At 45.0% G+C, this 27056-nt stretch overlaps 2 protein-coding genes and 1 pseudogene across 3 annotated transcripts; 1 reads left to right on the top strand and 2 right to left on the bottom strand.

The window, feature by feature from the left end:
* The window catches only part of LOC114789832 (serine/threonine-protein kinase 3-like), a 55841-nt pseudogene extending 48492 nt beyond the window's left edge, over positions 1 to 7349 (bottom strand).
* A 7912-nt stretch (positions 7350 to 15261) lies between these two features.
* On the bottom strand, positions 15262 to 19512 carry LOC114790571 (serine/threonine-protein kinase 3-like). Its single transcript, XM_028980745.1, has 5 exons — positions 19375 to 19512; positions 16057 to 16137; positions 15714 to 15842; positions 15483 to 15583; positions 15262 to 15404 (listed from the first exon to the last, which is right to left on the bottom strand). The coding sequence occupies exons 1-4, from the start codon at positions 19395 to 19397 to the stop codon at positions 15577 to 15579; spliced, it is 240 nt and encodes a 79-aa protein (XP_028836578.1). The 5' UTR covers positions 19398 to 19512; the 3' UTR covers positions 15262 to 15404; positions 15483 to 15576.
* A 4713-nt stretch (positions 19513 to 24225) lies between these two features.
* osr2 (odd-skipped related transciption factor 2) lies at positions 24226 to 26762 on the top strand. 2 transcript variants are annotated; one of them, XM_028980902.1, is made up of 4 exons: positions 24226 to 24409; positions 25255 to 25853; positions 25946 to 26045; positions 26274 to 26762. In XM_028980902.1, exons 2-4 carry the CDS (start codon positions 25261 to 25263, stop codon positions 26346 to 26348), a joined length of 768 nt encoding a protein of 255 aa, XP_028836735.1. In that variant the 5' UTR covers positions 24226 to 24409; positions 25255 to 25260; the 3' UTR covers positions 26349 to 26762. The 2 variants fall into 2 exon arrangements, with proteins under 2 accessions (XP_028836735.1, XP_028836734.1); XM_028980901.1 differs by having other exon boundaries at positions 26192 to 26762.
* Positions 26763 to 27056: the final 294 nt, after the last annotated feature.

The following is a 27056-nucleotide window of genomic DNA, read 5'->3' as shown; positions in this document are numbered from 1 at the left end:
CCCGCAGAGCCGGTTGGGGCGAGGAGGAAGCTGATCTTGTTTACATTCAATCTGCTATTTCCTCTCCTCTGAAACCTTGAGAGGGGAGAGTCATGTAATACGTGTATTAAAAACCAGCGTAGCGGACTAGGAAACAACCTACTGGCCGAGCAGAGCCTTTGTGGGCCCGCCAAGACGGCCTGCGGCAACGTGCAATCGATACGTACCGTATTCCAGCATGAATTCCAGAATAACTCAAAACGCATTTTTTGGGACCGGGTCCAGTTTGTCACATACTGTCAAGCAAGATTGCAGTCACTCACGATCACATTGTCTATATTGATTAGGGAAGTATGGATAATAAGATAATGTGATTGAACATAACCGATGTGTGTAGTTTGCAGGCTTTGTAGGAATGCGTTAGGCCTTTGTCAAAAAGTCCACAAAAAAGAAAGACATGGAGGTCAAATTTCCTTTACCGGCCGATGGACGCACTTTTCCATAACTCAGACAGAAGCCTGAATTGAATTAATCTGACGCGTTGGTGGTGTTGACAAGTTCTTGCGACACTGGAGTGTTGCAGTGTAATTTTACAAGCGAGGCTCAGACCTCAGTGGCTCCGAAGCTACGTTTCAGTAGATTGGACAAAAGTAAAAATGCAAAAATGTTACAAGGCGGTGAGTTCATGAACCACGTGGATTTTTCTTCTCTTAACAAAGGCCTATATGACTCAAAACCAAGACAAATGAGGGCAAAAAAAGGATATTAGCAGAAAAAAAAAAAAAAACAGAGCAAAGTTGAAAAGCTGATAACTAACTTGGCAGTGGGAACAGTAATACAATCACAAAAACACAACGGAAAAGCTTGTGGGTCTTTTTTATGGTAACTAAATTTTAAACTTCAACCATGCAATCGCCACATTAAAGGAATCCCGTTCTCGAGACGACCACCGGTATGTACACTTGGTGCCAGGACCATGTTGTAGATCAGATTTCCAGCTGATTTGGTAAATTAACTTACAACAGGCAACGCACACCATGCTGACTGGGACAGAGCATTGCAGCAAATTGTCTTTATCAGAAACACACACGTGCTGTTTTACGTGATATAATTCAAAAAGGAAAAGACGCTGTTGAGGTTTTTCTTATAAAACAACACAATTTGTAGGGTGGTAGTAGCCTAGTGGGTAACACACTCGCCTATGGACCAGAAGACCCAGGTTCAAATCCCACTTACTACCATTGTGTCCCTGAGCAAGACGCTTAACTCTGAGTGTCTCCAGGGAGACTGTCCCTGTAACTACTGACTGATAAGGGCGTCAGATAAATGCTGCAAATGTAAATGTAAATGTACAGAAGTAAATGTACAGAAGTTCTGTCACATCTGTCTGACAGGTTTTTGTATTGTTAGTTTGGTGAGAGTGAGAGGACGTTCAAAGACGTTTTTGTGTTCAGTCTCCCACTTTTGATTAATTGGCCCCTCATATCAGAAAGATGTTTTGAAAAATTAGGACACATTATTCGGAAATTAATCCAGAGGAAAGTGTTTCTTGTGGCCACATGTGGAATATTATAAATACGAGCTGTGGTCTGGGTCTTAAATGAGTTCTGGCATTAATGTGAAAAGGGACCATCTTCATGTGCCCACTGAAAAAATGGGAGATTGTGGGCAGCAGGCTGATTTTCCAACCTGAAGTGGACCCCAAGTTCCGCTGTTTGAGTTATTAGGTTTGTTTTCTTACGTTCTATAATCAGCAGCATTTTCATCAGAGGCATCTTATTATGAGCTAACGAAATCTGCTCCACATGTTTCTGTCGGAAACAGTTTTCACGAGACCCTGGGCTTAGCTGGAGGCATTTGTGGCTCAGACTCACCCTCATGGGAGGAATGGTGGCATATGGCAGCTTCCCTTCGGCCATCTCGATGCAAGTGATGCCCAAGGCCCAGATGCCAGCCACACAGTTACATCCCACCTCCTGGATCACCTCCGGTGCCATCCAAAATGGCGTTCCAATGACGGTGTTCCGCTTGGCCATTGTTTCCTAAGGGATAAAGATCAAACATAGAATAGAATAAAACAGAATATCTTGTTGTCAATGCAATAGGTACAACGAAATTAGGAGTAGTCAAATAAAAAAAGGTGATTAAGTAGCATTCAGTGCCCGTATAGCAACATTATAGAACCTGTTTCTCCTTGTTTTAATGCTTCGGTATCTTTTGCCTGATGGCAGCAGCTGAAATAAGTCATGAGCGGGATGTGATGTGACGTTTATGATGCTTTCCACTTTTCTATTCACTTTCAATGGATGCTCTCAATGGACAATTCTAAGGAAAGGAAGCCTCTGCTGAGCCTTCCTTGTCAGCTCTGCTCCTACGTGATGTAAACTCCCAGAAAGCCTGACACTCTCTCCACACAATCCCCTCTGATGTTAAGTGGCATTTTGTCTTTTTTCTTTTTCCTAAAATCCACAACGATCTCCGATGCTGGGAGTCCAGGTACAGCTTATGTACAGCTTACATCTTATAAAGTGAAAGAATTACTAAGAATTACTAAGAAGAACTATAAGTAGTTAAATGCCCTTCATATTAGGTACACAAGCAGACCCAGTCAGGATGTTGGACTTCCACTGAACAGGAATGGGTCAGGCAAAGTAGGGCTGCTGGGTAGAGACAGCTCTCTACCTGCCAAAAGAAAGCCACAAAACAGCAGTCCTGTGGTCAAAATGGTGGTTCATGAAAAAAAGTGCGGATGCAGGTGCACCGCAACATAATGGTGCAGAATGGTAGTTGTGTGGTAGTAATACTTTCCTACTGTACACCTGTAGGTTTATATCTGGTGGCATTCCTTAATCAGTAAATGAACATAATGGGCCTAATGAGAAAATGCAAACTAATACATCTCTGCACCTTGAATGATGTCTTTGTGAAACTCACCCCAGATCATTTGTTGTAAGTCGAGTTCAGGCTTTGAACTGAATAACCATTATACTCCATTAAAAAAAAATGACACAGGCCTGTTACATTCACAGCCTCCACAGAGCGTGAACTGGGCCCTGATTAACTTCGCAGATCATCTGGCTGCCACTGCGTGAAGAAAGGAGTGTGAAACCAGCCGAATTCCCTATCTGCCTCCTTTTCCTTCTTGAACTATTTCTGTTATGTAAAAACTCTGTATTTTGAGGGTATTATTGCATTTTTATATATTCCAGGCGTACAAAATTGAAACTCCAATTTCCCCATCAGCGTCCCAAATCACACACGCCTCTGTAGCCAAAGCCAGGACCGATTTGAGGGTCCACAGTCACATAGATTTTATTGGTCTCTTTAAATCATCAAGTGCTTAGCAAAGGTATTGTGTCCAAAAAAATGTAAGACAATGTAGCCAGGTAGAGTAATGGGGAGCTTATGCATTGTAGGTGGTAGAAGGACCACCCTGCAGGGCTGTTGGGTAATCTCTGGGATTGGAGGGCTTTTTGGTTTGGCCAGTTTGTTAGAGACCCATATGTTCCACCTACACTCCTTGGCCACAGTGTACAGTGTACCCTGTACGGTCAGCACCTGAGTTGAGGGGGGATGAGGTGGGATGTCATCACCCCTAAATAAAAAACATTCAAAATCATCCCCTCTCATTTTTTTTTTAAACGTACCTCAATAAGCAAGTTAGCAGGTGCCGGCCTGTGGCATAGGCAATATAGGCAAATGCTACCGGTGTCATCCATACAGTGGGTGCCACAAAGGAAGGAAAAATTTTTAAAAAGTGTTTCTTAAAACAAGTTTGTATTAATGGAATATGAAAAGAACAGGACCACATGAATTGACCTCCTTAGCAAAGACTATTAAGTAGTACAAGTAATAATAATAATTATTTTTATTATCAACACCGGGGTACCCCTTCCCCCTCCACTATGGCAAGCCAACAGGGCCAATAATCGGCAGGTTCACAGTGGACTTTTAAAGGGTTAGTAGGCTACAATCAGGTTGTAGTAGCCTAGTGGTAGCCTACCACCTGGGTTAGAATGAGGGTAACACACTCGCCTATGAACCAGAAGACCCAGGTTCAAATCCCGCTTACTACCATTGTGTCCCTGAGCAAGACACTTAACCCTGAGTGTCTCCAGGGGGGACTGACCCTGTAACTACTGATTGTAAGTTGCTCTGGATAAGGGCGTCTGATAAATGCTGTAAATGTACAATCACAGTGTAGCGCACATACTGGTATTTGAGTAAAAATTCAAAACCTGTCTGCTTTGGGAGTAAAATTGAGTATCTGACACGTAACATCCACACCATGCATGCTGTTTTAGGATAGCAGAATATTTTAATAATGTTTTTGCTTAAACAACAATAAAAATGGTACACTAATGTTCTCCCACCATGTGCACTGCCATTAGCACAAAATGTGTCTGATAAAGGATAAAAAAAGAATAACCTGCGTATGGTAATAGACACATTTAACGCCGTTCATTAATGGTCAAGTTCAGACAAAAGCAGCACTGCTGACCCGCACAGTAATGACATTCACAATGGTAGACATTGTATTGTGTTAGTAGGACTGCCAAAGGCTGTTTTTTTTTTTATATACATTTGATTTGTAATCTGCAGCGTAGAAAGAGGTTCGCCACCCAAAAACATAAAGGCATCCAGTCAACTGATCAGAAGAAGACCCCTGGTGAAGGGTTAGGTAAACTGCATATGGCAGGTGTTTCTAAGAAACTGAACACTGTATGTACGTAGATATTTGGGTGGTATTTGGGAAATTGTAAATTATAGTTAAAAAATTTTTTTTTAACACACATGAGAACAGAAAATGATGGAAGGTCCTACCACCACCTACTACTTTAGAGTTACAATGCATGGTGGGTAGGAAGCGTCCAGTTTCATGTGAAATTAATTATGGAGCAGGGGTATGCACAGTAGTGGAAGCGCTGGCCAAAACAGACTAGGTGCAAAGTGCTCACTGCTATGGTTGAACAGGAAGAGTGCCTGATCACACAAGTCACTGTTGACAGGACGACCCCCCCCCAGGGTTCTACCTCCAGAGGTGGGCCGCTCAAAATCTCACCTAATTTCAACCCACTATGAGATTCAGTTGCCCGTGATAGCAGACAGGATAAGATAAAAACAGTTTCTCCTTGCCAATGCATACAGTTCCCTTCTGTTTCTTGGCTCTGGTTAAATATATTCAAGAGGCCGCACCTTTTAATATTTAGCAGTGAAACGTAGGAAAAATAGTCCCGTTTTCATTTTTGAGGCCGACACGGTCAATGGATTTTGCAACGGTGCCTTTTTTTTGAGGGCAGAATCAGACTCCAGTCGGAATCCAACTCACCGTCAACTGTCCAGCCGCTCCGAAATCGGCCAGTTTCGCATGACCTTCTGTGTTGAGGAGAATGTTCCCAGCTTTAATGTCCCTGTGGATCTTCCTCATAAAATGCAGATATTCCAGTCCTTTCAAGGTTGATTTGAGGATTGTGGCGATCTCATCCTCGCTGAGCTGTGCAAGGCAAACACAGAGGGAGAAGGACAGAGATTTTTCTCCAGCCATTAAAACCTTCCAGCATTGTTATGGTGAATCTCCACTGGGCTGAAAAGTGATTTACAAGCTGGGTTTAATACAACATGCAGATCCCGTCCTTTGCCCTGCTATGTCAGAGACACCAGCAGGCATTGCTGCTATTGCAAACTTGTCATTCATGACATATTTCTAACTATTAAATTATTCAAAATTTATATATAACATATATATATATATATGTTTTGTGTGTGTGTGGGCAGTTATTTTATAGCCAAAAGGCAAATATCAATCTATTTATTACGCAATGAAGAGCAACAGAGGGCTTGCTGGTCTGTCAACATATTGGATTTATTTCCAACAAATTCACATCCTTGAACCACATCAAATGAACTTGACTAGTGGACCACAGAGTTCACTGCCCTCATCGAAAATGTATCGTTTCGCTCTGCTTCTCCACACAAAGAGCCCGTCAAGTCGACCCGACAGACCTGTCCCTCGGAAACCGGTCCGTGTCCAGGATGTGACTCACTGGAGAGTGGCAGGGCCGGCGAAGGAGGGAAATTCCCATTAAGACCAAGCCGAGGCGCAGGGGCGAAGCCAAGCACTCCGGCCGAATGTGCACTTCATTAGTGAGAAAGTGGCGTGGAGAGCCAGGGCCTGGCCAAGTTCTGTGGGGCCCCATGAAAAGCCAATAAAAGTCCCAGCCAGGGAACAACTTGGACCGGGAAGGGAAGCTCACCGGACCAGTCCAGATGAATGCAACTCCTGTGGAAAACGCTCAGGTCTATTAGGTGCCCAGTGAGGACTAAGTGAAGCTTGCTATTGATTCAGGGGTTTTAACTGGCCTAAATGCTCCAAGAAACCCTCCCAGAATGTCTCTGGTTCCTTTGCAGTTGTGGGGGGGACAATGGTGTCAGGTACGACGAAATATCTTGACATGACGCAATGTAAATGCTGGCCATGTAACAATAACTATTCAGACTGTAATATAGCAAATTTTGTTGAAAATTTTTTTTGTTGATGAATAGTTTACAAAATAAAAAAAATACTAAAATGTCTCTTCAATTACATGGACAAAAATGAGACAAGTGAATTTCCTCTCATTTCCTGAGACTCATTTCCTGAGTCTCCCATCTGGTCACAGAGACAATGTCACTTCCTCAATCCCGATTCACAGCATAATTTAGATTTCAGAATGACTGGGAGCAGGTGGCTTGGAGAAAAAGACGAATCAAAAACGTGGAACAAATCAGAGCGTCTTCCGTATTTGGAATGGATGTAGAGTATTCTTGAGTCTAGAAGTTAATGATAATATAATAATAAGATAACCTTGTTTTAATTACGAAATGGGCTTTGTCTATTCTACTAGGTACTTGTACTATACTACTATTGGAATTGCATTTGGAATTGGAATTGCATCGATGGCAGTGGTGGCCTAGTGGGTAAGGAAATGGACCCGTAATCGGAAGCTTGCTGATGCAAATCCCGAACCCACAGAGGTTCCACTGAACAAAGTAATGCCTGTCATGGCTACCCACCGCTCACTAAGGGTGATGGTTAAATGCAGAGGACACATTTGGTTGTGTGCACCTGCAGATCTGACATAAATGCAAGCTGAGTGGGCAGTTCAGGCAAGGAGATGGTGATTCAGTCTCTCTGGTTCCCAGGGAGGAACCAGAAGGAAGACACACACACACACACACACACACACACACACACACACACATATTAAAACACTGTTCCCCATGGGTCACTAGTGCTTCTTGTTTTCCTTTCAGTACAGGCTCTAAACACACCGACAGGAGATTTATGGCTCTTACTGTGTTTCTCTTACCTCTCTGTCTTTCTCATCCATTCTCCTACCTTTATGTCGTGCATGCCTTCCCTTTAAAAACTTTCTAAAATTTGATACACCATGTTTGATACTGTCACATGTGCTAAGCCTCGTTTTAAAATAGAGCCCCTGCTTCACACATATGCCATACCGGCTCACATAAACAGCATTACCCAGGTCTGGCCAGCAGTGACCAGGCTTGAGTGGAGCAACACCTGGACAGTTACAGATCCCCACAGTCCACTTGGGCCTGGACCGCGCTCAGCATCCCCAGCCGCTCACGTCCCCCCGTGCGCCCAGCTTTGTTTATTTTCTCGAATAGAAACAAAGGGACAGCACCGCAGAGGACTGTATCTTTTTACGACTTGGTGACATCACTCGTTAAAGGCCGGCCTACACATGCGTGAGGGCTCCCGGTCTTCGGGTTTTAGGGGTCCCTCCGTGCCCCTCTGGCCTACCCCAGGTGTGAGCGCGCCTCAGCCCGACTCCTGACTGGGATCATGGACATAGTTCACGTTGGTTTTACAACTGAATTAAATTAGAAATGTGATTTAATCCAGCAAGGAAAAACAAAGAAAAAAAAGTGGAAAACGCAGCGGTAGTTTACTCTGCCAAAGAACCAGAATAGGAAGTGAAGAATTTCCTTTCCCTGAAGAAAAAAAACTACAACCTGTATACATTATTCACATGGTAGCCTAGGTCAGGCTCAGAGTGGAAACAAGGTGACATAAAGCTCTTTTCCATGAGGAGGGTACAGGTGCAGAGCCAGTTTCGCATTTCAATAGGTTCCTCATCACATAGCTATTTGTGCTGAGGTGTTTCAACTGTACCAAATTCATCTGAATAGTCATTGGTTCTATGTAATTACACCATAAATAAGGTTTCTTATGGTTGCCCCTGCCATTACAAATTATTTTTTGTTTGTTAGAAAAAATGTATGGATCAAGTTTGAGACTAGGGCACTGTGATGGGGCTCATAGTCTGTAGCAGAGTTGTTAAAAGTCCCTGGTCAGATATAGATACATCTAGAAATGTATTATAACTGAAAAGTAATAAATGGAAATGATAATGAAATAGACATATAATGTGACCAGGTATGATAATCTAATATTAACAAAATAAAAGAAAATAGAAAAGATAGTGGTACCAAGATGACAAACAACTGCTGAAGAGACATCTTAACCTCCTTGAGCTGGCTGGTCTGGTTGTCAAGCTTACCAGGTTTATCCATAGAGGTCTGGTCTAAAAATATGGAAAATCCAAACCAAAGATGTGAAAAGATCACATTATAGGCATGACTGTGGGCATGCAATAAATGTATGAATTTCACAGAGAATGAAAGTCTGTTTCGGCCAATTTCGGTTTTTATAGCAAACACACACACATACGGTACAGGCCAAACATTTGGACACACCTTCTCATTCAATGTGTTTTCTTCATTTTCATGACCATTTACTTTGGTAGATTCTCACTGAAGGCATCAAAACTATGAATGAACACATGTGGAGTTATGTATTTAACAAAAAGTGGAGACCTGGCCACCACAGTCACCGGACCTGAACCCTCTCGAGATGGTTTGGGGTGAGCTGGACCGCAGAGTGAAGGCAAAGGGGCCAACAAGTGCTAAACACCTCTGGGAACTCCTTCAAGACTGTTGGAAAAGCATTTCACTGGTGAATTTCAACCTCTTGAAGCTCATCGAGAGAATGCCAAGAGTGTGCAAAGCAGTAATCAGAGCAAAGAAACTAGAATATAAAACATGTTTTCAGTCATTTGTTAAGTACATAACTCCACATATGTTCATTCATAGTTTTGATGCCTTCAGTGAGAATCTACCAACGTAAATGGTCATGAAAATAAAGAAAACACATTGAATGAGAAGGTGTGTCCAGATTCACATTATTATGTCCTAAACAACTGAGCAGACCCACACCTTCATCCCTGGGCAGAGGTCGGGCAGACACCTAGTTATTCCTTACAGCTTCAGAGTCCACATAACCGAAGAAATCTATATAGCCCACTAGATGGTCCCCAGATGGCACAGCAGCATGGAGCTGATTAGTGTGCCACTGTTCTGCAGTAATAGGGAGCATCCGCGCTCCCCTCCCACTGCAGACACACTGCTGCAAATAAAAACATACAAATTAGCTGTGCGGACAGTAAACAGGACGCGCCCACCATGCAATCTTAACCCACGTTGTTCCACTCTTAAACAGGAACCCCGGAACTTGCCATACCTCGGGCACTCTTGTGCACAGTCCATCCGCGGTCTACCTCACAGTTCGCAGGCACAGGTTTTTCCGAAAGGGCCCATCCTCAGACTTGCCTGTGCACCAGAAATGCTAACAATCTGTTTAGCATTGACCCATGCAGGTCAGACTGAACTACCAGGTCTACTGTGCCAGAATCTGTAAAAGTCCACAGGCTTTTATTTACGAGTTCATTTATAATCATCAAGTGTGCCATTACCGAAGGGGCAAGCAATCACTTTTGGTGTTTCAGACCAGAAACACATCTACCACGGCATTAGGAGAGATTTATAAATCTTGAAGTCTGAATAATTGTGGATGTGGAACTTTTACGGCCGGTTTTAACAGCTCCCAGATCCGAGGCATGGAGTGCCGAGCTCCTCACGGAAACACCGGCACATCCCGGCCGTGCCGGGTTGCACTCCTAGAAGCCATTCCCAGCGAGGAGTCCACTCTTCCACATGTGAAATCGATACCTACTCCAATTTATAAGCTATTCTCGCTTGTACCATCAAATTGAGAACATATTGCCAAAAAATATTACTTCTGCTGAAAAAAATCCACACCCCCCCCACCTCCCCGTCCAATGAACAAAATGGTCAGAGGTCAGACAAAAAAGGGAAATGATATGACACTGCTTTTAAAAAATGTGCCATATGTGGCGCAACGGCTATGACGTCACCTGCTTTTCTCCCTGTCTTCACAGCTTCACTTAAACTGAGACAGGCCTCAGTAAAGCGGGCCACATCGGACCCCCTTCAAATCCCGGCCCTCTGGAGGTGTTTAATAACGCTTGGTACATCCCTGGGCTTATGTGCTTTAACTGGTGAATTTCACCAAAATCAAGTCGAGCAGCACATCAAACATCCATCACTTCGACATGTGGACTATGTCCACGTTATGGCCCGGTAAGACGAATCTGCAGAGTTCGGCTTGAAACTGAAAACCAGACTCAAGCAAGCGTTCTGGCCATTTAGCAGTGGGAACCAATCACAGATCTCCACTTCTCCAAAACGGTATACACTACAGGAACTCTTACATGCAGAAAACTTCAATTTTCCGTCCTGCTCAGACAAATATTCCAGCCATGACCAGACTTCCCGCCCGTTTTTATGGGAATGCGGCAGTGTTGGTGTAAAACAGGTCATTTGGACCTCCCAAGGTCTGTTCTGGCAAAGCCCGTGACGTGCCAACATCCACAGCCAGCCGGGGTCCTCCAATGGCCAATAAATTCAGTCTCACCCAAATGTCATAAACAGCTTAAAACCTATTAAAAGCATAAATAAGTTTTCAAAACTAAGTAGACATTAATAAAAGATTATTTCCTGTCTGCGAGCTGCCTGTAAATAGTGTGTTCAGAAGCATATTATTGCTTGTGACTCAAATAAGTTGAATTTTTTTCCCTGGCAACGTCTTGCGAACAAGTGTCTTGTAAATACCGGCAGGAACCTGACAAATCCCACTGGAAAGGAAGTTATTACGAGTGACTGATGAGGGAGAATGTAATATTTCCAAGGAGAACATTGGTGTATGTGTGTGTGTGTGTGTGTGTGTGTTGATATATATGCAGATATTTGCATGAAATAATTTCCCTTTTTTAGCGTTTTACAAAAGAAAAGAGAAAACAGAGAACAGTAAAACTGAATACCATGCACATGTTTGGGCACCCCAGTTCTCAGGCAACTTTCACCAAGGCATCAGATGGCTTGTTCGCAATCATCGTTAGGAAAGGTAAGGCAGGGGGCGGAGCTACGTGGCCACCTGCATTGGCTCCGCCCAATCATTGAGAATGCTCTGCATTGTAATTGGCCACTTGTTCTTGTAATAGTCAGTAATGGCACCATCGTGGCAAGGTTTATTTTTCCATTAAAGATGCTTGTCATGTGCATTAGCATGTGTCTCGCAAGCACACATCCAAAGGTGCACAAAAACAAGGGTAAATGCCACAACACGATCACAACAAAAAGTACATTTACATTTACATACATTTACAGCATTTATCAGACGCCCTTATCCAGAGCGAATTACAATCAGTAGTTACAGGGACAGTCTCCCTGGAGACACTTAGGGTTAAGTGTCTTGCTCAGGGACACAATGGTAGTAAGCAGGATTTGAACCCGGGTCTTTTGGTTCATAGGCGAGTGTGTTACCCACTAGGCTACTACCACCCATACAAAGTAGATTAATGATAGTTTGTTGTGCCACAAGAAAAGTCTCACCAACACAAACACACAAACCAACAGCAGCAAAGACCCAGCTCTGTGTATTCCATTAGCTTTCAAATCTGCAGGAGCGCGCAATCGAAAATCACAAGGGATCATTTATAAAAATGTTCAAAGACTGGAAGGAAAATGAGAGAGAAGAAACAAGCTTGGCCTTTGGCCACAAGCCTGGGTATTTTTAGCCTCCTTCTTCCCAGTGAAATATCCTCTGTGCTGCCCAGATAGGAGTTCATCTAACGAAGTTTAAGAGAATGAGAAGGGAGGCCAAGACGATAAATTAAATCCGTCCTGCAGTGAAGACAAGAGGGGAGCGTGCAGAGAAGACTCCGTCTAAGGATTTACTTACATTTTCAGCAGTTGTGTTTGAACTGGGGGCTATTTCCTGTTTCTCCCTGCCGTCCATCTACATCTGGCACATCATAAGAGGGGTAAGAATATGAGGTCAGGTGGGGGTGGGGGGGGGGTGCAAGAAATTAGACTTAATCACATGGATTACTGGGTGTGTTGGGGTTTGTGAAAAAAAAAAAAAACCAAGACGGTGTCCAATCCCGATCCGCCAAGGATCCGCCACTGAGCAAAACACCGTCGCCACACACTGCCCCCCGGGCACCTGTCATGGCTGCCCACTGCTCACTCAGGGTGATGGGTTAAATGCAGAGGACAAATTTCACTGTGTGCACCGTGTGCTGTTCTGCTGTGTATCACATGTGACAATCACTTCACTTTCACCTGCCTGCCAACTGGACCCCGCTTAATCCCCGAATATAAAACTCAAAGCGGCAAACATCCGGTAGTGAGTGGCGAGAAGCGGCGGCACTGAGTCACTCGGCCTTTATTGGAAGTGGAAACACTGAAGTAAAAACAAAAACAAACTTTTGCGTCTCAGCTCGCCACGGAAAACTTTGAGCGTAATGAGAGAGAGTCGCGGAAGGCGGCGCGTAATTAGTCTCGCAGGTGCAAGGACTCATTCCCGGTCAATCGGGTCGAGATGCTGAATCACGGCGCTGCCCTGCCTTAATGAGGGGAACGCAACCTGATTGAGAAGCCAAACCCATTACGGAAATGGCCTCACCCAAGCACACGCCGTTCGAGCGCGGCTCGGGCCGAGCGGGCTGCCAGCTGCCGTCTCGGTGAGCTATGGGGAGTTGAACGGAATACTGAGAAGGTCTGTGTTAACAGGGCCTTGCACCGAACTGACATTACTGACTCGTCCCTATCGATTCAAGCCCCATCCACACCCTCTAAAACGCATCTGGCATTTCAGGAGGCCCAGAACGGTTACCAACTTGACCTGTCATACATACAACACTTACAACATACAGCGTACGACAACATTTCAGATAACTGAGACCAAAAATTCCCTCTTCACGGGGTCTCCGATCCCAATCGACTCTGTTCTACTTTGTTGTCCCTGGCTGGTGGAACAACTTGCCCTGCTCCATTCGACTAGCCGAGACTACCACCACCCTTAAGAAACAATTTCAGACGAGTTTAACACTAACACACTGCACAAAAAATTAAAAAAAATTAAAAATTCATCCAGCACTTAACAATTCCCCAGCGTGTTCTTTTGCTGACAAGTTAGGCCTTATCAGGGCTCTTAGTTTTGTATCAAAATCTATACAAACCGAATGAGAATTGCTGCCACAAACTGTGTCTCGTTTCCTGGGGTGGACACATTTAAAGAATGGATGTGACATAAGTGGTCTAACAAAGCGGTCCCAAGTCGGCCGTTCCTTCAAACGTGGCCTTCTTTTACCGGACAGGAAATTCTTCACATCCTTTGAATTTGACCCATCCCAAAATTCATTGTTGGGAGGTTCAATCGTACAATTGTGCTCTTCTTCAGATGAAATAAAAACAGTAAAAGGAAATCGTGCTCCATGGAAATCGGTAGAATTTGGAAGCCGCTAGAGAATTAAGCACAGCCAGGGTGTGTGGCTGCCACGTCTTCCGGACAGTAGTAAGCCAGAGCAGACTCTGCCGGTCCTCCCAGGCTTGAGAGCGTGCACGTCTGAGGGCTCCCCGGAGAGGACCCCGAGAGCGGCCTTGGGCCTTTTAAAACCGTCACCTCTGACAGGGTGCCCAGGACATTCTGTGCCTTCCTTGATTTATCCCCGCGCCACGGCACCGCGACTCTGTTTATGTCTCCTGTTAGCCTGTTAACAACACCGGAGCATGGAAACAGGGGAAGCAGGTGCCTGCGAGCGAGCGAGCTTTTTACTGACGTCTTCCCGACCCCGCCCTGGTGCTCGCAGGTGGAGGTGGGGAGACGAAGCGAAGCTGCTTTTACGTGGCCACTGGGGAGGGGGTTGGACCTCCAGCCTCGAGGCCCGTTCGGTAAAAGCCTACCGAAAAAAGCCTGCTTTCTTATGAGGGTCCCGTGTCCAGCCTGGGCGGCCCTCTCAGCACATATCTTCACTCCGGAGGACGAGGGGACTTGTAAGATTCTGCTGCCGTCCTTTTACTACGTGGACTAAAACGTGCACACTATTAAATTATTACTTCCAGCGCCGGCCATAACATATCTGGAGTCCAAGGCAAGATTTTAGGTGGCGCCCCCTTTGCATCGCAGAAAATCCCACTTCTAGTGTAGATATACTCACAAGAAACTGAATACCTTTGTCTTAGACATTATTTTAAATAAACTTATTGCACATTTAAAATGCTTAGAAATAAATAAGAAAAACATGGAAACTTGAGAAAAAAAAGAAATGCGGAGTTTCATTAACAATTGTTCTATTAGTCCTCGTCTTCCTCCGCTTATCCGGGCCCGGGTCCACCTCCACCAGCTCCTCCGGCAGGGCCTCAAGGCGTTCCCAGACCAGACTGGAGATATAATTTCTCCAGCGCGTCCTGGGTCCACCCGGGATCCTCCTGCCGGCAGGAGGGGTGTCCAGGGGGCATCCTGACCAGATGCCCCAACCACCTCAACTGGCTCCTCTCGATGTGGAGGAGCAGTCCCTCCCGAATGTCCGAGCTCCTCACCCTATCTCTGAGGCTGCGCCCCACCAACCTACGGAGGAAACTCATTTCGGCCGCTTGTATCTGCGAAATATTGGCTGCTGTGTCATATTAGTCAGCAGTTCTCCGTGTGAGAAATACAATGTGTGGTGGGAGTGGCTTAAAGGAAAGATACTTATCATTACAATTATTATTACTACTACTTAATAGGCTTTGCTAAGCAGGTAAATTCATGTTGGCTTGAGAATTACCACTTTGATCCATCTTTGATGAGATTTCCCCTGACGCCCTGTTTCTGTGTCTGTTGCTTTAAATGCTAATGAGGAGGAGAGAGGCAGGACGAGGAGGAGAGCGGCCTATAGAAATGACGACATCAACACCGTTCCGCAACGACAATGTTTGGCGCAGTCAGGAAGTCGTGTCTGCATTTTTCCAGAAAATTCCATTCCATTCCATTACATCCAATAAAAGAGCAACTGCAATGCTTCTCACCTTTTAGGGGAGGGGTGGGAAATTCTCTGGGCGGAAAAAGGGCACAAATTCCAGATCCAACCATCTGAGCTGCCGTTCTCTGAACAGTGAAGCAGAATGACCAAAGTGGCACCTTGAACCGACATCAAACCCATTACGGGTCTGATTCCCTACAAGCGGTATAAAGACATAATGAATGTATGCCTGAGCAGTTTCAGTTTAATGTACCCACAGACTCACAAACTCACTGTCTTGGTGCGAATTCTGATGATGCGCGCCACAGAACTCCATCACAATCCACAGGTCCGTGTTCGTGAAGTAACTACCGTAGCATTTCACCACTTACGTACTGCAAAAGATACACGATGTCAAACGTCGTAAATTACGCCATCATCCAGCCGCTCAAGAAGGTTTATACTTGCACATGTGGCAAATTCATAATAAAGTGGAGCAACACGGACGACTGTTATGGCTCGTACCTGTTACACTGCTGCATGATGGATATCTCTTTGATGATTTCCTGTAGGTCAGATTCCACAGGCACCTGTTTGATGGCCACCACCTGGCCCGACTCCTTGTGCATGGCCTTATAAACACTCCCACAGGACCTATAATAAACCAGCAAGACGTACAGCAGAGTGCAAAGAAATAAGATTTATTTGTTCACAGGGCATCCAGACAGAGCGACAGAAATGATCGTTAGGACAAAAGAAATTTAGGCACAGACATTACAAAGAAAACCAGAAGCCTTTCTGAGAAAGACATACAGATACCAAGACATGGGGACATCACCACAGAGCTGAGAGGGCAAACACGTCTCACCCCTCCCCAAGCTTCTCCTGAACATCAAAAACCTCCTCCGGCTGCTTGGTGAGACTGTTCTCACTGAGATTCTTCAGCTTGCTAGTGGGGAAATGAGAACAAAGACAGCAATATTCGTTTAAAAAACACACTGAATCCTTAAGCTGCACTGTGGTGGAATTTTAATTACAGCATCATAAAATGCAATGTAGTAATGCATAATTCAGCATCTACATCTGCGGGTATCAAGTGGTCAGTCGGTTGACTTGCTTTTGGAAACTCACCCATAAGTTAGAGAATAGAGCCTAGAAAAAATGACACACAACGTATTGTAAAGGCTTTATATGAGTGCGGTGTGTGTAACGTCATCCGTCAGAACGCTTGAATTAAGGCGATACTGCATGGTGATCTCGGTGGTCGGCATTCTGTAATGCCTGTGTGCCAGGGGTATTAGGTGTGTAGAAAAAGGAGGAAAATGGGGTAGAAATGAAGGACAAAATTATCCACACTAAGAAAGTGGGGTGCGTCAGATCTGTCTGTCATCACTGCGGAAGCTTCTGGGTCTTAGAAATAACTACATACTCATGAGAAAGGCCTCAGGACATGCTAAGGACATGCATATGTGTGTGTTTTTATTTATTTATTTATTTCAGATACAGAGGATGTACTTATTAAGTCTTATTAATCAGTGAGAAGACGTGGCCCATGGTGTAAAATACAACCCCTGAATCACAGACGTAGACTGTGCATCTACTGCTAGCATAAAGTTCAGAAAAGGTTTCTTCATGCAGCTTCTAGAAATGACTTGCATGTGCCGGAGACCACAAGATGGCTGATGAGCTTCTTAACTACTTACTTTATGAAAAAAAACAGTGGCCATTAGGGAACCAGCATAAAAGAAACACACTTATCTCCTTAAGAATAGGAATCAGTTCATATAGTTTTATGACTGTGGTATATCCTGCTTTACAGTGTGCAGACTTTTAAAAAGTCTTTGATGAGCAAGAATCAGCATAAATCACTGCTTCTGTCCGAAGGTTTGTGGACAGTGGAACAAAATGCCGCTTCGCCTAATAGGGCAAGGAATGCTCGAGCCAATTTCTCCCCTGGGTGATGACCTCTGGCCCCGTAAGTATTTCGACTTTGAAAAAGCCTCTTTATAAATGCTGCGACGCTCAACAAACTCTGTTCAGGACCGGAGAAGCAATCGCCTAGAAATCAAACTCAAAGAATGATTCCGTTCATATTTCATCAGCAATACGCATTTGGGAAGAACAGAGACACAGAAAAAAAATGGGTCTCCACTGGTTCACCAACTGTCTGTTCTGAGACATGCCCCAATCATCTTCAACACTGAAACCACTTACAATGGCAAAAGTGGACAGTTACTTCTACAAGGTCAAGTTCAAGTTCAAGTTCAAGTGAGCTTTATTGTCATTTCAGCTACATACATGTTAGACGGTACATAGTGAAACGAAGCAATGTTTTCTCCAGAAACTGGTGCTACATGTAACATTCAAACATCATACTGGCATAAAGAGCACATATGCAACATCGACAAACCGGGCAACATAAAGTGCAAATGTGGGACACAAGCAGTGCAAGGGAGCCTTTAAATCAGACAACACGTATACAACAAAGAAATTAGACAGCGCTAAAGATTAGCGAAGTGAATAATGAAGGCACCGAGTAAAAAAATGCATAAATGCTGCCGTAATTGAAAATATAATAGAGCTATGTACTGTACGTAAGAGGCAGAAGTTTATGAGTGGAAAGCAAGAAAATGGGCAGTAGAAATTACCCGCGCTACCTCCCTAAAATTGTGTTGTGATCAGTACCGTCCCAAGTTGGGGTCAGAACTCAACAGGTTGTGTGGGGAGTTCCTGGTATGCAGTGGTTAGTACCTACCAACCGAGACCCAAGGAAAGGGCAAATTGAGAACTACTGCGTCACAAAACCGCATCATGGCAGAACCACGTCAATGTGGCAGCAGAGCTGGAGGACGATCATCCCAATCACTATATGATGATTGACCATGGAGCAGCAGAAGATGGCCTGGTTGGATGAATCACATTTTTTATATTGCGTGGTGGATCAGGTGCGCAAGTGTCATTTACCAGGATGCATTTTGTAAGTATTCGTTGATGTGAGGGTTAATTTGACGTTTACACTTACTTCAGCATTGCTGGATGTAAATTCCCTGAATTGTAGGTTAAAGGTTCCATTTTTTCTTTTATATCATTCTTAGTGGTCCCCTAATACTCTTTCCGAAAGTCATCCCTCACAATAAAGCTCACAAAGTGAAATTTTCATGCCGGGGGGCCTTTAATACAATATAGTTGTTATTATAGTTGTTATACGTTTATAATGCGTTCTTGTATGTCTTGTTGGTAATGCACCTGCACTTTATCTCTTCAGCCATACTGTTTTTATACAGTTTTAAAGTGGGGTACTGCAACAAGCATTTCACTGCATCATGTACCATGTGTGATGGTGATTCTGAATCTGACTCAAACAGCGCTGTGATATATGACTAGGATAACACTTCATCTGCTATTGGGTCTACTGTAAAGTAGATGTATAGACCCCTCATCACCACTGTTGTCCTGGCTGACTGTGCTATTGTTAAAGTGAAGTGATTGTCACTTGTGATACACAGCAGCACAGCACACAGTGCACACAGTGAAATTTTTCCTCTGCATTCAAACCCATCACCCAGAGTGAGGGAGTGGGCAGCCATGACAGGTGCCCGGGGAGCAGTATGTGGGGACGGTGCTTTGGGGTGGGGTGGTAGTAGCTTAGTGGGTAACACACTTGCCTAAGAACCAGAAGACCCAGGTTCAAACCCCACTTACTACCATTGTGTCCAGAGGGGACTGTCCCTGTAACTACTGATTGTAAGTCGCTCTGGATACGGGCGTCTGATAAATGCTGTAAATGTAAAATGCTCAATGGCACCTTGGCGGATCGGGATTCGAACCGACAACCTTCTGATTATGGGGTCACCTCCTTAACTGCTAGGCCACCACTGCCCTTGTTATGTTGCATGTTGCACCCATGGGTCCAGAAGGACTTGATTTGTGAATCATCGGCAAAAGCTTAATTACTGGCCAAACAATGAATAAAAAAAAGTGTAGATAACAGGATGCTGGAAACTGTCAGAGAAAGCGACAATCTTCCTGAGTCGGGAAATGAGGGAGAATCATCAGACAATGCACAACACACAATACAAAAAAATAACTGTAGATATCGCAGCAATAGAAAGTAGCAGATTCCCACGAGGACGATTAAAGTTGAGAGAGCCACGTTGCCCGCTGGTGCAGCGGCACGGTGACCCACCTTCTCGGCGCTGGAAGCTCCATCGTGAAGATCTCCCGATGGCACGCTGGAGCTCAGCAGGAAATGTAGAAGCGGAACCCCGCATCGCTTTACTGACAACCCTGTGCACGGTCCACGCTCGATTCTGCAGCTGTCTGCGTGGTGACAGCTTCATGACGTCAGGAAGGACCGTTCACTAACCTGCTGTTCCGAGTAGGCGGGAGCGGAGCGAATTACTCGATTCTGATTGGCTGAGCGAAGTGACGGCGACGTCTTCATTGGCTGCTGTCTCAGGATCGCTGTGCTGTTGTGGTGGGCTGGAACGGGAAGGCGGGCGGGTGCCGTGTGACAAATGTCGTGTCGATTTGGTGTATAAAAATAAAACTTCATGTGATGAAGTCAAATTAAAAAATTGTACATAAATAAATCGACCATTAAAATGATCTGGATAAGGGCGTCTGATAAATGCCATAAATGTAAAAAAAAACGTAAATGCATTCAATGACACCACGTTAATAATTGTCTGGGAATCTAAACATTTGGGAGGTTAATTATTACGCAAAATTAAACGAGACAATTTGACATTTTGGAAGTTTCTTGTTTCATAAATTCCCTTCAGTAGCGTTTTATATAATATCTCATATTTATACTGAAGATGTTCAACTGTTTATGCCACCATCTGTTGTTAAAAGTTGGATGGTGGCTGTACGGGATTCCCTATTAAATAGATTCAAACTCTAACCAAAAGAGATCGGCCGAAAAAAAGATCCTGAGGAATACAAATATTCCGTTGTATTCCAGAACAACGATATCATGAATCACAATGTATTATAAACTACTTTCATTTTCCTGTGTAAATACTGCACACTAGAAACTGTAGAGCTCAAAAATAGTAAATTGTTGCAACTCGAATAATTATTTTGATTTATATAATAATATTATTTTAAAAATATTATTATTGACATTATTCATATTGATATGATCGTTTGATCAATGGTCGATACACATATTCATATATATATTAATTATGATATATATATATACACACAATATAGGTTTTATATATATATAGAGGAAATTTAGGTTATTAACTTAATTTAAAATATTTTTTTCACCAACAGTTATATTATTTTGGACGATTTGACTGGGGAATCTACGATGCACTGTTTCCAGTGCTGTACCGAAGTCTTGTGGTAGGAAGTGAATGAGCTACAACATCAATAGACCACACTCCTTTACTAAACACTCTAGTCAAATGTAAAGCAAATGTCACAGTATAAGTGACACTGATAGGTCTGAAAATTATGCTGTGATCAACATGAAGCAAAACCAAGATACCAGATCTTATCAAATGGAAGGAAAACAGAATGAATGAATCAATGAATGAATAAACTTTATCCATCAACACCAATACAAACCCCAAAGCAGAATAAGAAGGTAAGACCAATATGCACAAAATATATATTTATACACATACACACACCTACACACACACACACAAACCTCACTTACCACCATCATGTCCCTGAACAAGACACTTAACCCTGAGTGTCTCCAGGGGGGACTGTCCCTGTAACTACTGATTGTAAGTCGCTCTGGATAAGGGCGCCTGATAAATGCTGTAAATGTGTATATACACACACACACACAAAAAAATCAAAAAGAAAGATCAGTATATATAAAGGCATTATTTCAGGAAATTAACTTTGTAAATGAGGGTCTGTCCCTGAGTGTGTGTTTTCCGGAGACAGAAAAAAGGTGTTGATGAGCCTTTCGCTGTCAACACTATATAAACTGCACCATTTTGCTGGGTGAACTCTGGTGTCATCAGGATGTAAACGCGTGCATCTGAGAAGCCTTCAGCGAGAAGACAGGAGCGCCCATCCCTAGAGGTGCTGCAGAGGATCAGAGAGAGTGTAGGTGGGTACGTGGGGGGCTCTGCAACCGCAGCAGCTGACAGTAACTCACCACCGTCGCCATCCTGTCAGACTGCACCGCGCGTTTCCCAGGCTGCGAGGCTGGAGATAACACGCCGCTGTAAACTCTTCAGCAGGTAAAATGTCGGCGTGTCGGTGAACCATAACGCAGTAAATTTCTCAACTCAAGCTAGTGTGTACGGTGTTAATTGTACATTTATTTTCCCATGATAAAGTTAGAGGTGTTATGAAGTGAGGTTTCCTGTACCGTTCTCTCTGTTCTATGAACATGTGTATCGAGCATAGATCAAACGATCATTATTTATGATCATGAAGCCGCACAAAATGATTGTGGTGCTAATGGTTCAGACGTGACGTCCTGGTCTTGCTTGTTTTCCTGCGCTTCTTCCTGGAATAAAATATTCACCCCCCCCCCCCCTTCCAGTGGCTAACATGGCTACTCTGTGGAGGTCAACATCATGACCTTTCCATCCATTTCAGCTGTTGCCGTGTGCCTGTGATGGGAGTCCGGTGTTAGCGCCGAGCTCGGGTTCGTAATGGCGTGGCGGCCATTGCTCTGGCAGCGTGCTTCGCCCTCGTGCTGCACGGGGCGGGGGGGGGCCCTGACATTTTCCGCCTTCGCCTATACATTCCGAAAATAGCCTCATGCGGCCTGGAAGATGGGCTCTAGATATGGCGAAGGGACCTTCTCGGCGTCGAGCGGACCGGCAGGGCCTCGTAACACGCGTCAAACAAAGACTCTGTGCTTTCTCCAGGAAGTGGGCTAATACTCAGCACCCTGAAATCTGCCCGTACACCTCTTCATCGGCCGTTTTTTCCAAGAGCACACGCTCACAAGGCGCAAACATTTACATGCGAGCACAGACATGCACCATTTTTTTTAATATACACATATATAGATAAATTCTATGTTGTGATGTAACATCAAACGCAAGTCAGACTCCAGTGAGCCCCCCACACACACTTTTCTTTTTCTCAGAAACGATGTCTGCTCTCCCCAAAACCTCAACACTGAGCTGCTGCATGTGTGACTTCTGAGCTGCTGCATGTCTGACTTCTGAGCTGCTGCATGTGTGACTTCTGAGCTGCTGCATGTCTGACTTCTGAGCTGCTGCATGTGTGACTTCTGAGCTGCTGCATGTCTGACTTCTGAGCTGCTGCATGTCTGACTTCTGAGCTGCTGCATGTCTGACTTCTGAGCTGCTGCATGTCTGACTTCTGAGCTGCTGCATGTGTGACTTCTGAGCTGCTGCATGTCTGACTTCTGAGCTGCTGCATGTGTGACTTCTGAGCTGCTGCATGTCTGACTTCTGAGCTGCTGCATGTCTGACTTCTGAGCTGCTGCATGTGTGACTTCTGAGCTGCTGCATGTGTGACTTCTGAGCTGCTGCATGTGTGACTTCTGAGCTGCTGCATGTCTGTGCGCGGACGCACGTTGCCTCTGATGGATCTTTGGGCAAATCGCACCAGAGACGTAACCAGATGTGGACATGTGAGATTTGTGAGACGCGAGGAAATAATTCCTGCCACGTTTTTGTTTGCGGCAGCTGCAGCAGAATTTATGTCATTTTTTCCTTTTCTCGAGCATTCGTGTACCGTAACATTTTTTGCCCCGCATCTTCAGTGCTTCCTGGTGGTCTCTCCAAATCTTTCCATCTGAAGTGATTAGTACGTAGGATGTAACGGGAAACGGTGTCATTTACAGTATAAAGTGACACCGGCCCCTTCTTGGATTTTTGGTCTGCGTCGTTTTACCAGAACAAATGGATTTTGTCTCAGTTTTTTTGAAAACGACGATTTTTAAGCGCATTTCTACGCACGTTTGTCTAATGGACAGCCGCGAATTTATAAATGTGCCGCATTGAAAATCCCCTTTCATTATACAGGCTCGTCACACAAATAATAAGACATGAAATAATAAGACATTACGGGCTTATTACACATTTATATTTGGTCGCTCAGAAACGACTAAATATTAATGATCCACGTTCATTTTTTTTATCACGTTTCAGTAGGTTGTATGGGTAATAAATATTAATAAACGCAGCTTTTTATTGTCCGCTGATCAGCGTTTGGTCGCTCGCGCAGCTGCGATGTATATTTTTGTGGTTTGATTTTTTTTTATGATATAATAAGTGCACCCCGTGCCGATCAGCGAAATAAAGCGCGCTCATACTGAGGTTTTTTTTATATATATATATTTTTTCGTTTATGGCGAGTAGGGGCATTTATTAGTATTCTTTTCCAACCTGAACACGCCGTCCGCCCACCTCGACTCCGCCGCCGCAGCGGGTGAATTCATGAATGGGGGCGCTGCAGTTCCCCGGCGGCGCCCACAGGCGGCGCTGCCGGCCCGCCGATCGGGCGCGGGCTGCCGCGGTCCTGCCCGTGACCTTGCGCAGCACCGGCGCGGTCAGGTCGGCTCGGGGCTCGGCTCCTGCTTCCATTCCTCCGAATTCGTGTGGACATTTTTCCCCGGGAAGCGGAGAAGCGCCGCAGGGGAAAACTGGGGTTTATTTCGCCTTTAAATGATATCAGAAAATATCCTTTTCATATATATATATATATATATATATATATATCCTTCATAACTCATAAAATCACTGCCATTATTCATATAGTTCAATTACTGCACTTTTTGGGGGATGGAGATTAATAATAATTTACGCGCTGTGACGTGAACGGATGCATTTAAATTGAACGTTTCCGAGTTTTTAGATTATTAGAATGATTAGGCTCTTAATGTGAATTATGTGCGTCGAGAGAGACCCTGGACATGAAACGGACCGAGGATGAAGGTGCCCGGCCTCATCCTCCCCCCGCCGTCAGTTGCTACACAAACACAAATAAACAGAGGCGCGCGGGGGGGTGTGGCGGTCGGAGGGGGGCGGGGCCGGGGAGGGGGCGGGGCCGAGCGCGGAAAAGCCAGGGACCTGTTGCCGCGGACCCGCACTCCGCTCCGCTCGAACCCCCGGCCGAACGCTGCGCTCTCTGCCGAGCGATGTGGAGCCGCGGGCCGGACTCGGGAACCTGGTGCTGAGCCTGCGTGGGAGCTCGGAGCGCGGCGTGGGAGGCGCCCACTGTGGATTACTGAGGACTTTGGCGTCGGTTTGTCGGAGGTAAGACGGGAGTCGAACCTGCGGGCGGTTTCGAGAATTAAAAAAAAAAAAAAACAACGTCAAACTTTTTCAGAAAGTGCCATAAAAGTTGCCTATGACTGCGGAAACCATGGCAACTGATTATAAATTCGTCCACAGAGCCTTGCCCGCTATCTTTATGGCGCGGGTTATAGTTCGGTGCTGTTACGATGCTGATATCGCCGCCCGAATTCATATCCGTTTTCGTATCAGCGCGCACGTCCCCGGGTTCCTTTTTCGATCCCAAATCCTTCTTCTTCGAAACGCGCTTCGGTGCAGAATAAAGCAGGACGCGGCGCACTTTATTCGAACAATCGGACCCGACGAGTGACACGAGTCCGTCCGCGATGCTCTAACCGGCCAGTTCGGGACCTCCGGAGCGGGGCAGGAACGTGTCGTTTCTACCGAGGTCCAAGATTTCCTCTCGTAAGTCGCTGTGGATAAAAACGTCTGCTAAGTAAAGTAAAGTCAAATATACCGGATTAATCCCACATGTGTGTGTGTGTTTTCCCCCTTCGATATAATTAAGACAAGTTCGTTTTCTGCACCTTTATAAACGGATCGCAATGTCGATATTAAAATTCATTTGTTAAACGCAGACTCTGTGTGAGTTATATATCTATATCTATATAAATATATTTGTTTTAATAATAAAATTATTTTTTTAAAGGATTTTTTTTAGCAAACTTAATCTTAAAAATATTAATTTAATTATACTGACTATATATATATATATATATATATTTTTTTTTTTTTACACGCATGCATTTATTCTATTTTTCTGATATTGATACATACATATGATTTGTAATTTGTGGATTTCGCAGGAGAAGATGGGGAGCAAAGCCCTGCCCGCACCCATCCCGCTGCACCCGGCCCTGCAGCTCACCAACTACATCGCCGTGAACACGTTCCCCGCCGCCGTGGACCAGCTGCAGGGCCTGTACGGCCTGAGCGCGGTGCAGACCATGCACATGAACCACTGGACCCTGGGCTACCCGCACGTCCAGGGCCTGCGCTCCACGCTCACGGAGATGGCCGCCGTGGACCCGCGCTTCCCCTTCCCCGCCCTGCCCTTCGCCGCCCACCTCTTCCACCCCAAGCAGGGCGCCATCGCCCACGTGCTGCCCGCCCTGCGCAAGGAGCGGCCGCGCTTCGACTTCGCCAACCTGGCCGCGGCCGCCACGCAGGAGGACCCGCCCAAGGCCGCCGGCGACCCGGCCAAGCTGTCCCCGGAGCGCAAGCCCGCCCGCGGACGCCTGCCGTCCAAGACCAAGAAGGAGTTCATCTGCAAGTTCTGCGGCCGCCACTTCACCAAGTCCTACAACCTGCTCATCCACGAGAGGACGCACACGGACGAGCGGCCGTACACCTGCGACATCTGCCACAAGGCGTTCCGGCGACAGGACCACCTGCGGGACCACCGGTGAGTTTTCTCGAGGGGTCTCTGGGTGGGTGGGAGAGAGAGAGAGAGAGAGAGAGAGAGAGGGGTCCTCACTTCGTCCCTCCCTCCCGCAGGTACATCCATTCCAAGGAGAAGCCCTTCAAGTGTCAGGAGTGCGGCAAGGGCTTCTGCCAGTCGCGGACTCTGGCGGTCCACAAAACGTTACACATGCAGGTGAGCCGTGACCTTTCACCTCCACCCCGCCGGCACCCGTCGAATGAACTCTAATTTGCCCCAACCTCTAATTTGCTCAAAACATAATACTACTAATAACAATATTAATAAGGTAATAATCATTTGCTTGCTTCAAATCTGAACAGGAATCGCCTCACAAATGCCCCACATGCGGAAGAACCTTTAATCAGAGAAGTAACCTGAAAACTCACCTTCTCACCCATACAGACATCAAGCCCTACAGCTGCGGCCGCTGCGGAAAGGTGTTTCGGCGCAACTGCGACCTGCGACGCCATAGCTTGACACACAGCCCCCATCAGGACTACTAGCCGCACTGGCTGGACAGAGACAGAGACAGAGACAGAGACACAGAGACACATACTGGACAGTCTCGGGACATTTGAATGACTGGCGCTCCTCTTTCTGAGCTGAAGGGGAAAAAAAGAAAGAAAAGAAAAACTGAACAACTACCACGGCGACGAAAAATGACGAATCAACGAAAAAAAAAAGTCTGAATGTTCTTGTTTTTTTATGTGTTGTAGAAATAAAAAAAAAAGTAATTATAAGCTTTGATAAATCTCTTCTCCTCGGCTGTTATGTGGGGTGAATAATAAAGTGGAGGAACTAGCATCTTACGCCGACCACCGATGCCCAGATACACTTCTATTTTCCATTTCTGTCCATTTATTGCAGTAATAAATTTTGAGCGGAGACGAACGGGTTTTGACTGCAACATTCCTGGCAAAAGCTCCGAAAAAATTGCTGCTTTGGCTGGAGCCTGTGTGCCATCTAGTTATGCTTTATTATTATCATTATTATTATAATTATTATAATTATTATCATTGCTATTATCTTGGTTTTATTATTATTTTTTTTATTATTATTATTTGTCTTTGGGGAAATTTGTCACTGAGCAGCTTTAAACAAGCCAATCAATACTGGCCAGCATCAGAATTTATTATTACTTATATTCGTATTGTTTTAAAGAGAAAAAAAGAATGGCTTGTATAA

Source organism: Denticeps clupeoides, chromosome 5, assembly GCF_900700375.1.
Source record: "Denticeps clupeoides chromosome 5, fDenClu1.1, whole genome shotgun sequence".
In the NCBI taxonomy this organism is placed as follows: Eukaryota; Metazoa; Chordata; class Actinopteri; order Clupeiformes; family Denticipitidae; genus Denticeps; species Denticeps clupeoides.
This window is presented reverse-complemented; position numbering and strand designations above follow the sequence as displayed.

Bases quoted from the DNA above. Each gene is read 5' to 3' on its own strand.
- LOC114790571 (XM_028980745.1), bottom strand. From the start codon at position 19,397: ATGGAGCTTCCAGCGCCGAGAAG. The intron at 16,138-19,374 runs GTGGGTCACCGT...TTTCCCCACTAG, and splicing joins GAGCTTCCAGCGCCGAGAAG to CAAGCTGAAGAATCTCAGTG. The intron at 15,843-16,056 runs GTGAGACGTGTT...GGTTTATTATAG, and splicing joins CAGGAGAAGCTTGGGGAGGG to GTCCTGTGGGAGTGTTTATA.
- osr2 (XM_028980901.1), top strand. From the start codon at position 25,261: ATGGGGAGCAAAGCCCTGCCCGCACCCATCCCGCTGCACCCGGCCCTG. The intron at 25,854-25,945 runs GTGAGTTTTCTC...TCCCTCCCGCAG, and splicing joins GACCACCTGCGGGACCACCG to GTACATCCATTCCAAGGAGA. The intron at 26,046-26,191 runs GTGAGCCGTGAC...AAATCTGAACAG, and splicing joins ACAAAACGTTACACATGCAG to GAATCGCCTCACAAATGCCC.